The sequence below is a fragment of the Arachis stenosperma genome, chromosome 4, assembly GCF_014773155.1.
Source record: "Arachis stenosperma cultivar V10309 chromosome 4, arast.V10309.gnm1.PFL2, whole genome shotgun sequence".
Classification (NCBI taxonomy): Eukaryota; Viridiplantae; Streptophyta; class Magnoliopsida; order Fabales; family Fabaceae; genus Arachis; species Arachis stenosperma.
In genome coordinates, this window is record NC_080380.1 from 143,271,877 (window position 1) to 143,286,618 (window position 14,742).

The 14,742-nt window shown below is 27.2% G+C and overlaps 1 protein-coding gene across 1 annotated transcript; it reads left to right on the forward strand.

Moving 5' to 3' along the window:
- Positions 1-10,765: 10,765 nt before the first annotated feature.
- LOC130973670 (ranBP2-type zinc finger protein At1g67325-like) lies at positions 10,766-14,102 on the forward strand. The gene is made up of 7 exons (XM_057898287.1): positions 10,766-10,974; positions 11,132-11,177; positions 11,908-12,020; positions 12,140-12,341; positions 12,645-12,758; positions 13,228-13,334; positions 13,483-14,102. Exons 1-7 carry the CDS (start codon positions 10,960-10,962, stop codon positions 13,606-13,608), a joined length of 723 nt encoding a protein of 240 aa, XP_057754270.1. The 5' UTR covers positions 10,766-10,959; the 3' UTR covers positions 13,609-14,102.
- Positions 14,103-14,742: the final 640 nt, after the last annotated feature.

Genomic DNA, 14,742 nt, shown 5'->3' on the forward strand with positions numbered 1-14,742 from the left:
CTTATTTTGTTGATAGCTGAGATTTGGTTGCTTCTTGATCGATTTGTGGTGGTTGTTGTTGCTACCTTAGTCTAGCTTTAATATCTTTCCACTCAATTTTCTATTCTACAACATTTTAGCAAATTTCTGGCAAGCTTGGACGCATATCCGGTTGGTGGCGATGATAGAACGCAATTTCGAATGTTTTCAAATTGGCAAATGGATTGAGCGTCTTCCATAACTGAATTCATCTCAGAGCTTTTTCTTTCAAACCTCTTTTTACCTCTATGAATCTCTGCTCCTCTCCTTAGGTGTTTTTCTAGTGTTTCAGTATTGCTCAATACATATTGTTCATCCATAATCATCTTTTCTATCGAAGATTGAAAATGTATCTTCAGATTGTTGAGTTATTTGTTTTTCCATGAAAAATGGAAGAAACCTCTCAATGAGAGCACCAATGTTAGAACTCCTTCTCTGAGTTAGGGAGAGAAACTCTAATAAATTGAATCAAGTTCAATATCAATTTATTAATTCCTTTAATATATTGATAAAAGTCTCTTATCTATACTCTTAAAAGACTGAGTAATTCTAATGAGCATAACTAGTACCTTTTTCCAATATTAAATCGATAAGGCAAGGGATTGTGAATATGAATGAATGTGATAAGATTGTGAATATGAATAAATATGATTGATGACAAACTTAGATGTTGGCATCTTATGTTTAGTTTGTTGTTTGTTATTTGACTTTTGAGTTTGTATTTGAATGAGATCATAACATTCTGGTTTATATAGTACTTTTAATTTGGATAATATTTTAAAGTTTATATTAAACTATAATTATGTTTTAATGTCTTTATTTATATTTTATCATAAAACGATTTTTTCGGTTCAATCAATGTCGAACCGGTTGAATCTATGAATCAATAAACCAATAACTAGAGCGGTTTGATAATCGGTTTGATTTTCAGAACCTTGTAAATAAGTATATTGGTAGCCAACGAGTTATAACTCAAATGACATAATTTTTTCATACTCACCTAAGAGGTTGCCACTCTATAAGTGCAGGTAAATTTACTATTTTATACTTAATATTTTATTATTATGCATCCTTTCAAGTTTATAAATCCGAAAAGATTTCGTAATATCTATCTAATATCATCCGATTGATTATTATTGATTATTTGTTAGTTATATTTTTCTCATTTTTAATATTTTCACATTTTAAAGTACGGAAATAAAATTATATGCGAGTGACCTAATCACTTAGGCTACGTTTGGTTTAAACATAGACATAATGAGGCAAAAAAAATTTACTTTGTTTGGTAACTATACACTAGGCATAATAATAAATTGCAATCAATATTATCCCAATAAAAAAACTACTGAAAAAGAGAGGATAATGACCAAAGTGGGAATTAAAGAAAAAAAAAAGATAAAATTAAAAAAATTTATGTATTATAAGTTGTTTCTTAGACAGTGTTTGTTTACAGATACATGATACTCAGATAGGGATACAGAAATACAAAATTTTGTTTATCAGAAGAGACATGAACAGAGACAATATGTCCAAGAACATTGAATTAGTGTATTTTATGTCCATTCTGACAGGAAGGACACGAAGACACTAACAAAGTACACAACTTATTTGTCATTTTTTTCTGTCATTATTCTTGTTAATTTTTTATAGATATATTTTTTATTATTATATTTTTCATTCTCAAATTTTTTGAATGAAAAAAATGAGAATAAATTAGATGTTCATAATTTGTTCTAGTTTATCACAAAATAGGATACAAGAACACACAATTTTGTGTCTCTGTCCTTTACGTCTTATTTTTTGTGTCTTGTCTTATCCTATTTTTAAAAACAAACGCAGCCTTAGTGTCTCAGGTTAAAGGAGAGACATGAAAGACACGTATTTTATGTGCTCTTGTGTGCTAAAAAATTTGTGTCTAATAAACCAAACGACAGACCGTACCACCGTGTCTATTAAGTGATAGATATGTCTAGCAAAACAAACGTGGTATTAGTCCTCTAAATATTTAGTTTGCGATTTTGGCTACGAATGATTCACAATAAAAAAAATTAATGACTATGCAAAAGAAAGAAATGTTGTAGAAAAAAAATTGTAATACTTTATTCGATAAAAATTTTATCTAATATTTTTATTTTTTATTATTAGTTGAATTTTTTCATTACTTATATATTTGAACATTAATATTTTTAAAATTATTAAAATTTATGTTCATAATTTTTTTTTCAATTATAACACATATAAAATTATTAAGTTATATACAAAATATTTTTAAAACACATCTAAAATCATAAATCTAAAATTTAAGTTTAAACGTTAAAAATAAAATTAATTTTTTTTATATCTTATTCGATAAAAACGTATCTAATATTTTTATTTTTTTATGATTAGTGAAATTTTTTCATTACTTATATATTTGAACGTTAACATTTTTAAAATTATTAAAATGTATGTTCATAAAAATATTTTTTTCAATTATAACACATCTAAAATTATTAAATTATATACAAAATATTTTTAAAACACATCTAAAATCTAAAATCTAAAATTTAAATTTAAATGTTAAAAATAAATAATTAATTTTTAATATCTTATTCGATAAAAATGCATCTAATATTTCTTATTTTTTATTATTAGTTAGATTTTTTCATTACTTATATATTTGAACATTAACTTTTTTAAAATGATTAAAATGTATGTTCATAAAAATTGTTTTTTTTTTCAATTATAATACATCTAAAATTATTAAGTTATATACAAAATATTTTTGAAACACATCCAAAATTATAAATCTAAAATTTAAATTTAAACTTTAAAAATAAAATTAATTTTTTTTATATCTTGTTCGATAAAAACGCATCTAATATTTCTTTTTTTTTTTATTACTAGTTGGATTCTCTCATTACTTATTTGAACATTAATGTTTTTAAATTATTAAAATGAATAATTAAATTAACTTTTTAGATCTTATTCAATAATAATATATCTAACATATTTTATCATAGTATTAATTGAAATTTTTATTATTTATTTGAGCATTAGTATTTTTTCATTTTAAAGTCTTTGTTAATTTTGAAATTAAAATTTTTGAATTTTATTTAATTTGATTTTTGGATGCGTATTTAAATTATATTTTTTAGTAATTAAAAATATTAAAATTAAAATAAAAAATTTTAAAATTTAAATTTTAAATTTCAGTTTTATTTAGTTTATATTTTGAATGTGTATTTAATTTTTAAAAAATACTAAATCTATTTGGATGTATTTATTTTAATTTTTTTAAATATTGTAATAAAAAAAGCTGAATAAAGGGTTATTTTTTAAAAATACCTAGTTGAATTGAGATATCTTAATAATTGTTGAAACTGTTGTATTCTATGATGGAATCAATTGTTAATTGGAAGAAGAAGATTGTAGAACATGAGAGAAAACAGGTTGAGAAAGAGAAAATTAGAGACAAAACTGTTTTAGCCTATGAGTCGTCGGCTCATTCTTCAACAAGCACGCGGTTAGAGCTCCGAGCTGGGCTCCTCCCACTGCTTGGGAGCTTACGGTTTTATGTTCTATTTCACTTTTCGATGGAGGTTCTTTTCACCCTTTTTTCACGGTACTACTTTACTATCGGTCACCCAAGAGTATTTAGCCTTGCAAGGTGGTCCTTGCTGATTCACACGGGATTCCACGTGCCCCATGCTACTCGGTTCAGAGCGTAAGCTAGTAATGCTTTCAGCCACTGGACTTTCGCCATTTAGAGTGCAACACACCACCACTTCGCCTAGCAGCACAACACTTGTATAGTTTTTCAGTATATTTTTTATACATTTTCTTTAATAATTAATAAATTCTGCTGTCACATATATATACAAACATGTATGTGTGAATAACTAATTTTATTAACTTAGTTATGATAAACTAATCTCTATAATTAATAAGCTAACTATCTACTAATATTCTTTCTCAAATTGATAGTTATGTATACGGTCATAATATTAATTTGGAGTAAAAACTGCCGTCTAACTATGACTTTATCTAATTAACTAACAATAATCTAGTAATTTTATTTCAAAATTTAAAATTTAAATGTAGTTAAATTAAGTTATCAAAGATAAGTTATTAATTTGAGTCTATTCTTAACTTTTTATAAATTTGTAATTCAATCTCAACAAATAAATGTCTATTTAATATTTATCGATTGAAATTCAAATTCAATCACTAAGATAAACACACTCTGTATAATTATAAATTTTGATTCTCATCTCTTAATTCTAACATTTTTCATCATAAATCTAAAGAATATATCAAGGAAAAATACATATCAATGAAAAAAATACATATTCTTAACTATTAAAAATTATTATGGGAGATTAATAACATATATAATATTATTAAAAAATTATGGAGGATTCAGAAATATTATTATAGGAGATTAATAACATATATAATATTAAAAAATTATACAAAAAATTATATAATGTAAGATATATTACAAAAATATACTGATAAATAATATATTTTAAAGAACAAAAAATGTGTGTACTTTTTATTAACGAAGTGGTCGATTTTTCGTATCATAAAATTCATCGATAATAGAATCTGTGTCAAATTTTTAGCAATTTTTTTCAATATAATTAAAAGACAATTAGTAAGAATTTCATCTTCTATTTTATTTTTAAGTCATTTTTCACAATATTCATAGCTGAAAAGATCTTTCAGTTGTAACAGTTGAAACAAACAAAATTAATACCAAATGAATCAAGAAAGACGGTAAAAAAAATTCACTTTATGAATTTTGAAAAATTTTACTTAATTAAAAAAATAATATCTTTTTTAGATTTTTCTAACATTGTTATTTACTTTTTAGATATTAAAAATCATTAATATTTAGGTTGGATTGAACTTTTATTTATAATAGACTAAATATTAAATAATTTTTTTAAAAAATTAAATCATACTTAATAATTTATTAATATAAATTTAAAAAAAAAAACTGGGGCCGAGGCCTCTACTCGCCCCCTTATGTCCGTCCCTACTTGGAGATAGGACTGGAAGTGAGTCATGCTGGCTCATAACTCATGAGCCAACTTGAGCTCGACTCATTAATAGCTTGATAAGCTAAACTTGTGAGCTATGATGAGTTGAGTTTGAGCTTAAAATTGAGTTCATAAATTAAATGAGTCGAGTTTGAGATTGGATAAACTTAACTCATTAGCTCGTGAACTAACTCGATTATATATAATATTAAAAATATAGATTAAATGCATATAGAATATGCGTATTAATGATATATATTAAAAGTATATATTAAATGCATATAGAATATGCGTATTAATGATAGTAATATATATGTGTGTGTGTAATAGTAATATATAATTTTACATGATTTTATTTTTTATATATAATTTTATTGTAGAAAATAAATAAAAAATTTATAACTGATAGATAGACAATATATTAAATTTATATTTTTAATATATATATATATATATATATATATATATATATATATATATATAAAGTTATAATTTATTGATATAGAATTATAGATTATGTTTCTATTATTTGAATCATCTAATGAGCTCAAACCTGCTCGTGAGCTTTTGTTGAGTTGAGTTTGAGCTTACAAAATAAATTCGATTGTTAATGAATCAAGCTGTAAACTAAACTTAATTTTTGTAAGTCAAACTTATTTTAATTTGACTCAACTCAACTTATTTCCAACCCTCCTTTGGAGACTAAAAATTTAACTAATTTTTTTAATATGGATAAAAATGGTGTGTTATGCATTGTTATTAGAATAATTGGTATTTTTTAATATGGTATTAATTTTTTTTAATTGTTATTAAACAATTCGATAGTCAAATTTGTTAAGGTGCGAAGAAAAATATGAAATCGGAGGGTTCCATTTTAGTGCATGCAATTTTTTTTAAAAAAATAACATAAATTAGTAGATCTGATTTTAATTTTTTAATTATCTAAAATAAAAGTCGGGGTTTGGTTTTAATATTTTTAATTTTAAAAAAATAAAATTAGATAATCCGATTTTACTATTTTAAAATTTGTAATTTTTTTCAATAATAAATCGATACATTTGACTTGTGAAATAACTATAACAATAAAATATATTTTAAACTAATTATACATGAATATTATTGATTTTTTATTTTAATAACTAAAATAAATATAGTAATTAATGAAATAAATAATTTAAAAAATATTTACCAAAATAAATACTTCTGTCTTATCTCGTTTATACTGTAAGCGAGAAAAGACATGTGGAGGTGACACGTGTTTAAAGTATAAACAAGATATATGGATGCCTATCTTATTTATATTGTAAACGAAATAAATAGGTTGGGCGACGTCTTTAAATATATGTTGTTCACAGCCTTTGACCGAGTCCCATCTTAACCTTTTCACCACCTTTCTCGTCTCTTTTACCCCTTTCTAAACAAATTATCAATACATACGACGATGGCGCGCACAACTGATAACGATGGAGACATCAACAGGCTCAATGAGACTTTGCATTACGTCGGGGCAGCCGACTTTGAAGTTAGTTCTTTTGTGTTAAATTTTGTGCAGTTTCATGTAGATACATTTTTGTATGTAGATATGGTTAGCGTAGTCACGAAGAACCAGTATATAGTATGTAGTGTTAGGAACATGTTGCTTGTAGAAATTTGAAATCCTATTTAATTGTGGTAGATTATTGCAACATAGTTATTAGTTTGAAACTCTATGTCCTAGTTAGGTTTTTTTTTAGTATCAAATATATTAAAATTAACATAGTGGTATTTGTCTAAAAAATAAGTAATTAAAGATGTAGATATATTCTTAATTAGATATATCTTTAACTTAAAAAAAAATATTTATTTAAGTTTAATATTTTTTATCTTAAAAAGATCCTACTACAAAAGGTATAAAAAACTTTAAAATAGTGTAAGAATTTAATAGGAAAAATATGGAAGTCTATTTAAAATTTTGAAAATACGAGGACCGTTAACTGTTAAAGATCCAATTAAACTTTTCAAAATATCTCTTTATAATTTTGAACTATTTTTTTTAGAGGCCTCACCTTCTACTGCCCTGTCAAGTGAGTCATATCCTTCCTCCACTGGATGCCATCGTCCCGTATCTGGTTGAGACTGGATTCGGTGATACGGTGTCCCTCAGGATTTCACATTCGACAATTTCTTAATTACGACATTCGTGGAGCGATGGTGTTTGAAGACGCACACATTTCATCTCCTGTGGGGTGAGGCCACTATCACCCTGCAGGATGTGGCGTACCACTTAGGGTTATGCACACACGGGGATCTAGTTGGGGTGCCCCGTGACTTCAGTAGGTACTACCACACGGAGATGTGGCAGTTTGTGGAGCGGCTGCTTGGTGCCAGGCCTCCGGTGGCGCCACAGCAAGGCGCGCAGAGGAAGGAGTCGTTTACCCTGAAACTTGTTTGGCTGCGGGACTGTATCCGCCACGTATTCTTTGTCGGACTCTTCGTCATCCTCCTCCACCTCCTCCACTGGAATCGAGACATGAATGGGTGGTGGTACAAGAGGACAGTCGTCTTATACGTAGGTCGAGTGTACAGAACCAGTACGACTAACATCTCCAACCTCGACAGAAAATTCCATCACTTGTTCCTCCATGATTTTTCCATGGATGTCGAACGTGAGCCGCACATGCTCGTCCCCTACAAGCCGAAATAGTCGAAACTGGAAAACTCCATTACCCTTGGGTGTCAGCAACCTATACCCCACCTTTCCCACCTTTCTCGCAACTTTACCACCGAAGTTATTCAATATCAAACTCTTCAACTCTAACGGCGTACTTACACGCTGAGTCTGCAACAGTATCGGATTGTCACACTCAAATATAATCCCGTTGTCGCCATTTCTCATATGACAATTGGGATAAACACATACAACTATGTACACGTTATTATTGGCCATTGTTGCTTTGTTTTTGTGATAAAAATGGGACAAAAAAAGAAATGAAATGTGTGAAGAGTATTAAGGGTTACACATCTTTTATACATGTGAATGAGATAATACTATCTTGTTTACACTGTAAATAAAATATACACGTGTTACGTCCACGTGTCTTATCTTATTTACACAAGAGTATTTATTTCGATAAATATTTTTTAAATTATTTATTTCAGTAATTATTATAATTATTTTATTTATTAAAATAAAAAATTTTGGATATTACACACGTTTTTTTAATAAAAAATTACTTTACAAAAAATTTCACTTGTCCATAAATCCATGGAGTAAAATAAGCCTAAAAGTTCAGTGGAAATAAGAAAAAAAAAGAGAGTTAATAAATCGGATCAATAATTAATTCGATCAAAGTCTTGAGTCACTAAATTTTTTATTTAACTATTAATTATTGGTTGAATAAGTTAATTTAGTTATAATTATATAAATTCTTTATTCTTTATATAATAAGTATTCTTTATATAATTAAATTAATTTAGTTATAATTAATTAATTTTATCTATCGATTTATTAATATGAATGCGTATAAACAACTTTTCATAATAATTTCTTTCAAAATACGATTCCAAAAATAATGATTTATTATTACAAAAAACAGACGATCATAAATTCATAATTTCTCCTCTTAATGCCGTTTTTGCAAATACTTCTTTTTTCTTCATTTAAAAATAAAAAGATATTTTTTTACGTGAATAAAAATATAAATTAACAAGCACTAAAATTGGAAAATTATCTAATTTTAAAAAAGATATTGTAAAAATTTTCTTTCATAAAAAAAATAGGTTTTTTTACTTAAATAAAATAAATCAATACCAAAATTATTGGATTCCCCTAAATCAAATTTTGAAACCTAAATATCTTCTTTCTACGATTATATAAATCATTCTAGGGGCATGAGGATTATATAATATGTTAACACATGGTTATAGGTAACGCGTAAATCGTCCCACCCTACAAGGATTCACGTGATTTTGAACTAAAACACAAAGATTTGGCACGATTAACGTTTAAAGCAAACCCTTTCAAATTTAACACTATTTATGTATAATAGGGTATTTTTATTTATAATATTTTAATTTAAATTATATCTATTTAAATTTTGACTTAAAAAATAAAAATATATTTTTTATAATTTCAATTATTAATTTTATTAATAAGATTAAATTAAATTAAAAAAAAGAATACTAACAAATTATAATAAAAAGAGTACTAAATTTTAGTACATAAATTTAAGTTTTTTCTTAAAAAAAATGTCAAAAGGTGTTAGAAAATATTAATTTTGCATAATATAAATTTATGTTGTTTTAAGTAACATAAATTTAAATTTTTACAAAATTTTTAGTATTGATTGTTCATATATTTTTTTAATCATTTTTATTGATACATATCTTTAATAGAATTTTTTTTGTCTTTTTTTTATTTGGCTTTGTATAAATTTTAGTTATTTATTTATAATTTTAATTATTAATTCTATTAAAAAAATTAAATTAAATAAAAAAATACTAACAAATTATAATAAAAAAGTATTGAATTTTAATACATAAATTTAACTTTTTTTTAAATGTGAAAGGTAATAAAATATATAACTTTGTATAAGATAAATTTATGTGGTTTTGAGTAACATAAATTTAAGTTTTTATAAAAAATTTATTATTCGTTATTCATATAATTTTTTTAATAATTTTTATCGATGCATATTTTTTATAGAATTTTTCTTTGTCATTTTCTAATATATAAATTATAAAAAAATATGAAACGATAAAAATTATTAAAAAAATTACATGAGCAAGAAATACTATAAATTTTATAAAAATTTAAATTTATGTTATTTAAAACCACATAAATTTATATTATGTAAAATTATATTTTTTAACATCTCTTGACTTTTTAAAAAAAAAACTTAAATTTATGTATTAAAATTTAGTACCGTTCTTATTATAATTTGTCAGAATTTGTTTTATTTAATTTGGTTTTTTTAATAAAATTAATAATTAAAATTATAAAAAAAAATTAAATTTTATACAAAGTCAAATAAAAAACGACAAAAGAAATTCTATAAAAAATTATGTATCTATACAAATATTAAAAAAATTATATAAACAACGAATACTAAAAATTTCATAAAAACTTAAATTTATGTTACTTAAAACAACATAAAATTATATTATTAAAAATTATATTTTTTAACACCTTTTGATATTTCTCTAAAAAAAATATTTGAATTTATGTATTAAAATTTAGTACTCTTTTTATTATAATTTGTTAGTATTCTTTTTTTAATTTATTTTAATCTTATTAATAAAATTAATAATTGAAATTATAATAAATATATTTTTATTTTTTAAGTTAAAATTTAAATAGATGTAATTTAAATTAAAATATTATAAATAAAAGTATCATATTATACATAAATCGTACTAAGGTTGAGAGAGTTTGTTTAATATATTAATTGTGCCAAGCCTTTGTGTTTTAGTTCAAAATCACGTGAATCCTTATAGAGTGGGACGATTTATACGTTATCTATAATCTTGTGTGTCCTGCAACGATTTACTTTCTATTTTCTTAAGCCATCCATGCATAAATCGTTTTTGGGTGGCATGGTTAATATATTATATAATCCTCATGCCCCTGAAATGATTTATATATAATAGTAAAAAGATGATATTTGCGTTTCAAAATTTGATTTAGGGAATCCAATAATTTTAATATTGGCTTATTTTATTTAAATAAAAAATCCTAAAAAATTGGCCAATAAATTCGACGAAACGGCGAGTATTAAACAAGAAGAAGAAAACAACTCCGCGTTCTTTTGCTTGGTGGCGCTGACGCTGTCTCTTTCTCCGTGTCTCTCTCTTTCTCTCCCTCCCTCTCTCTCTCTCTCTGCTACACTCTACTTCACTCTTTCTCTCTCTCTCTAACTTCTTCTGACCCCTTCCAATGGCTTCTACTAAGGTAGGTTTTCTTCAATTTCTGTGAATTTTTCAAAATTCTAGCACATTCACAGTGTCTTTTCTATAGATATATACGACTCTCTGTTCATGCTGAATGGTGCAAAGATTTAATCTTTTTCTGTTTCTTATATATGGGTTTTGTGCGTTTCTGCTCTCAGGATGATAATCGAGGTTCACTCGGATCAAAGAGGTTTCGAAACGATGGTATGTATTACTGTTTTGAGCTCCAAGTAGCTTCTGTTAGAGTTGAAATCTTGTTTAGTTATATGGGCTTCTAATTATCTTTATTGTTCTGATTATTTGAGGAGGAATTTGAGCTACTCATTTGATTTTTGGACTATGTAAAAATTGTATTAAGAAATTGTGTTGTGGGTGACTTTTAGTTTAGCATTCACAATGTTAGTGTGTGCATTTTTACTGTTTGTAAAATGTACACTCTTGTGAAAACTGAAATCTTTGCTGTATCATGAAGGATTATGCTGTTTTTTACTTTAATCTCTGGATTAGTAATTTGAGATAGGAGCATGATGTCTTAGAAAGTGTGCGGCTTCTCTTTGCTTTACATGTCATTTAGAAGAAACATGGAAAACTAGGTTTTTTGCTGTCAGGTTTCTTTTTTATTTTTTGATAACCTAAGATGGGAAAACATTGGCACTAAAACGGTTTTATAATGTGTTGTTTGATATGCCATTTATTTCTATAGTGATTACGGCTCACACATGGGGAAGTGGGTGGGATCATAGTATTTAAAGATTAGAATTTGATATTTTTGCTTGATTGATATTTGATTTTAACTATTCGATCCCGCTTCTGTCTTTTGTGTTACACCGTGATTCTTAAATTTTTTGTTTTGGAATGAAAACTAAAAGACAAAAATCTCAATGTATCAACTAGCCTCCAAGTGTCTCTCAAATTTTTTTCTTGTCATATTCAGCTCCACGTAAAGAAGGAGACTGGACCTGCCTCAACTGTGGAAACTTAAACTTTTCATTTAGAACTGTTTGCAACCGGGGACATTGTGGTGCACCAAGACCATCCATAATCCAGGTAAGTGTGTGTTTCTATAGATTAATAGATTATCATGTCAAGAGAAGTTTTTTCTTTTGGAGACGGGCCAATTATTCTTGAAAAGGCATTCAATGGACAAAATCCTGTGTATTCTGCAGCCTGCCCCAGTTACAAGCCCATACAGAAACACTCCTCCCTTCTACTATGGTGGTGTTGGGGCTCCTCCTCCACCATATGGAGTGTCTGGCCGATTTGGATCCCCGATGCCACATTCTGGTGTGCAATATGATTATGGTCTGTATCCTAGGCCTCGTCTACCATATAGTCCAGTACCGTCGTTGCCACCTGGAAGCTTTGGAGGTACTCTCTTAACAACTTTATGAGCTGATTTTCTGCATCTACTGTTTGTTTCATTCTTTATGAACTCCCCATCAGTTTGATTCTAACAGAGAGAGGGTTGCTATGTGACAATGTTACCTTTTAGGTACTGATGTTATTCACCTTTGAGATTGATTATAATATATTTGAGTTTTTGGTGGACTCTGTACTGTTCGTTTTAGAAACATGATGGTTGCTAATTCCTGTTGGTTCTTGTTTCATTATACTTTCTAGTATCTCTTGTGTGTCCCTAAATATAATCAAGTTTTCATTGAACTGAATCAGGTATTCCTTATGGTCCAAGGCCTAGTATCAATGGCTATGGATATGGCTTTCAAAGTCCTCCATGGGCCGAAGGACTGATAACTGATAATTTTGCATCTCGGAAACGCCGAGGCGGTAATTTTAATATCCTTTTAACTTCTTATTAACTTTAAACCTATACATAGGTATCCACATTTTCCCATATTTGTGAAATCTAGATATAGTTTATTGTGTTTTTGCATTAGCTTATTTTGTGTTAAAAGTAATTTACAGTTGAAATTTTGGAGAGGAATTTTTTGATTAAAAAACAAATTTCTCCTAAACGATACATTTTCTTAATCCATTATTAATTTTAGTTTGTTGATCCATATAACCGATCCTACATAGTAGGACAAGGCTTTTGTTGTTTGTTGATTATATGTAGTGGAGGAGCTTGAGAAAAAATTTTGGAGAAAAAAGAAACTTACTTAGACACGTTATATGTTGCCGTGTTCTTTTATTTATATATGTTTAGTAGTAATATGGCATCCTAACCCTCTTCACAGGAAATGAAAAAAGAAACATTAAGAAAAAACTCCAATCTATTTTTGTATTGGTTATGCAGGGCCAGATGGCTTGTCCGAAGGAGACTGGATCTGTCCGAAATGTGAGAATGTTAACTTTGCTTTCAGAACAACTTGCAACATGAAACACTGCGGAGCTCCAAGACCTGTAAGTGTTTTCCTCTGTTTTGCTAATGCTCTTACCATCATCGCTATAATTTTAGTAAAATATTTGTTCCATTATTCTAGTTTTGTAGCATTGCTAACAATAGTCTATGCTAATTTTGGCTGTAACTTGTTTTCCTTTTTTCGCATAGGGCGCAAGTCGAGGCGCTCCCGAAGGCAGTTGGACCTGTAAAAAATGCGGTAATCTCAACTATCCCTTTAGAAATGTGTGCAACAGAAAAGACTGTGGAAGTGAGAGAACAACCTCTGCCATGTGAAAATGTCAAAAGAGTAGTATTATGAATGTACAATAATATGTACATACATAGAGGTTTTGTTTAGTGCATTCCTTCTCCTTATGTAAAAGAAAAAGTTATTATCTCTTAATTAGGAATTCGGAAACTAGACCGCTAGGAAAGAAGAGTTCTCCATGCAGATCATTTTTACACTGGTTGTTCTTGATGATAACTTATTTTGTTAATTTTTTTAAAATGTTTATGGAATTTTATTTTGTTAAAGTTACTTAAAATTCACTATGCAGAATTTTGCTTTGTGTTGCATATTGAGGTATGTTGGGAGAAATAATATCCCCTGGGAGATTAGAGTTTACTAATATAATTAGTGTTTAAAATTAGGCCAAAATAGCCAAAAGTTTGTGGCCCTTTGTAATATTCGCCACTATTTGGACTATTTGATTGGAGCGTAGTGCCTTGTATTTTGACTATTTTCAATGATAAATATTTTGAAAGAGAATGTTAAATGGAACAGGATTAGACATCTAGAATCTATTTATGGTGTAAAACTTCATGACTTTTATATAGGATTTCCTTTCTAAATTTGGAAAGTTATAATTTTATAGATTTCATTTTGTTTTTTATTTGAGTATTTACTTATTTTGGTCTCCAAAATATTTTAGACCAAACACTTTAGTCTTTAACTAAAATTAATTACTCGATTGGTCTTTGGATAATTAACTTCATTAGTCATTTAGATTTTTTATTCCATCAACTCTAATGGAGAATAAAGTAGTCTTTTGCAATTTTAACAGGGGACAAAATGATCTCTGATTCTCTTTGTTCAGAAATGATATTATTTTCTTCCAATTCCTATCATATCTTACATAATCATAATAGTTTAACGTTGCAACTTTAAATTACACAATGCACACTCTGCACCTTTAATGTTCACAAGAAGAAAAATCTTCAACTTGTTCTTAACTAATTCATACTCAGGAAATTAATGACTATGTTTCTCAAGTACTTGTCGTCTTCAATGAATCTCATGAATCTAGACAGCAAGTCCGATTTGTTAAGACTTGTCGTCGTTTTCGTCATCTCCGTCCTCCTTTGCCTTATTATTTTCATGGCCATATTGTCTACCACTCCGATCGCTTCCTTCAACTTCTTCTCCGA

Coding starts and splice junctions, on each gene's coding strand:
- LOC130973670 (XM_057898287.1), top strand. Junction 11,178..11,907: donor AAAGAGGTTTCGAAACGATG/GTATGTATTACT, acceptor TGTCATATTCAG/CTCCACGTAAAGAAGGAGAC. Junction 13,335..13,482: donor ACTGCGGAGCTCCAAGACCT/GTAAGTGTTTTC, acceptor TTTTTCGCATAG/GGCGCAAGTCGAGGCGCTCC.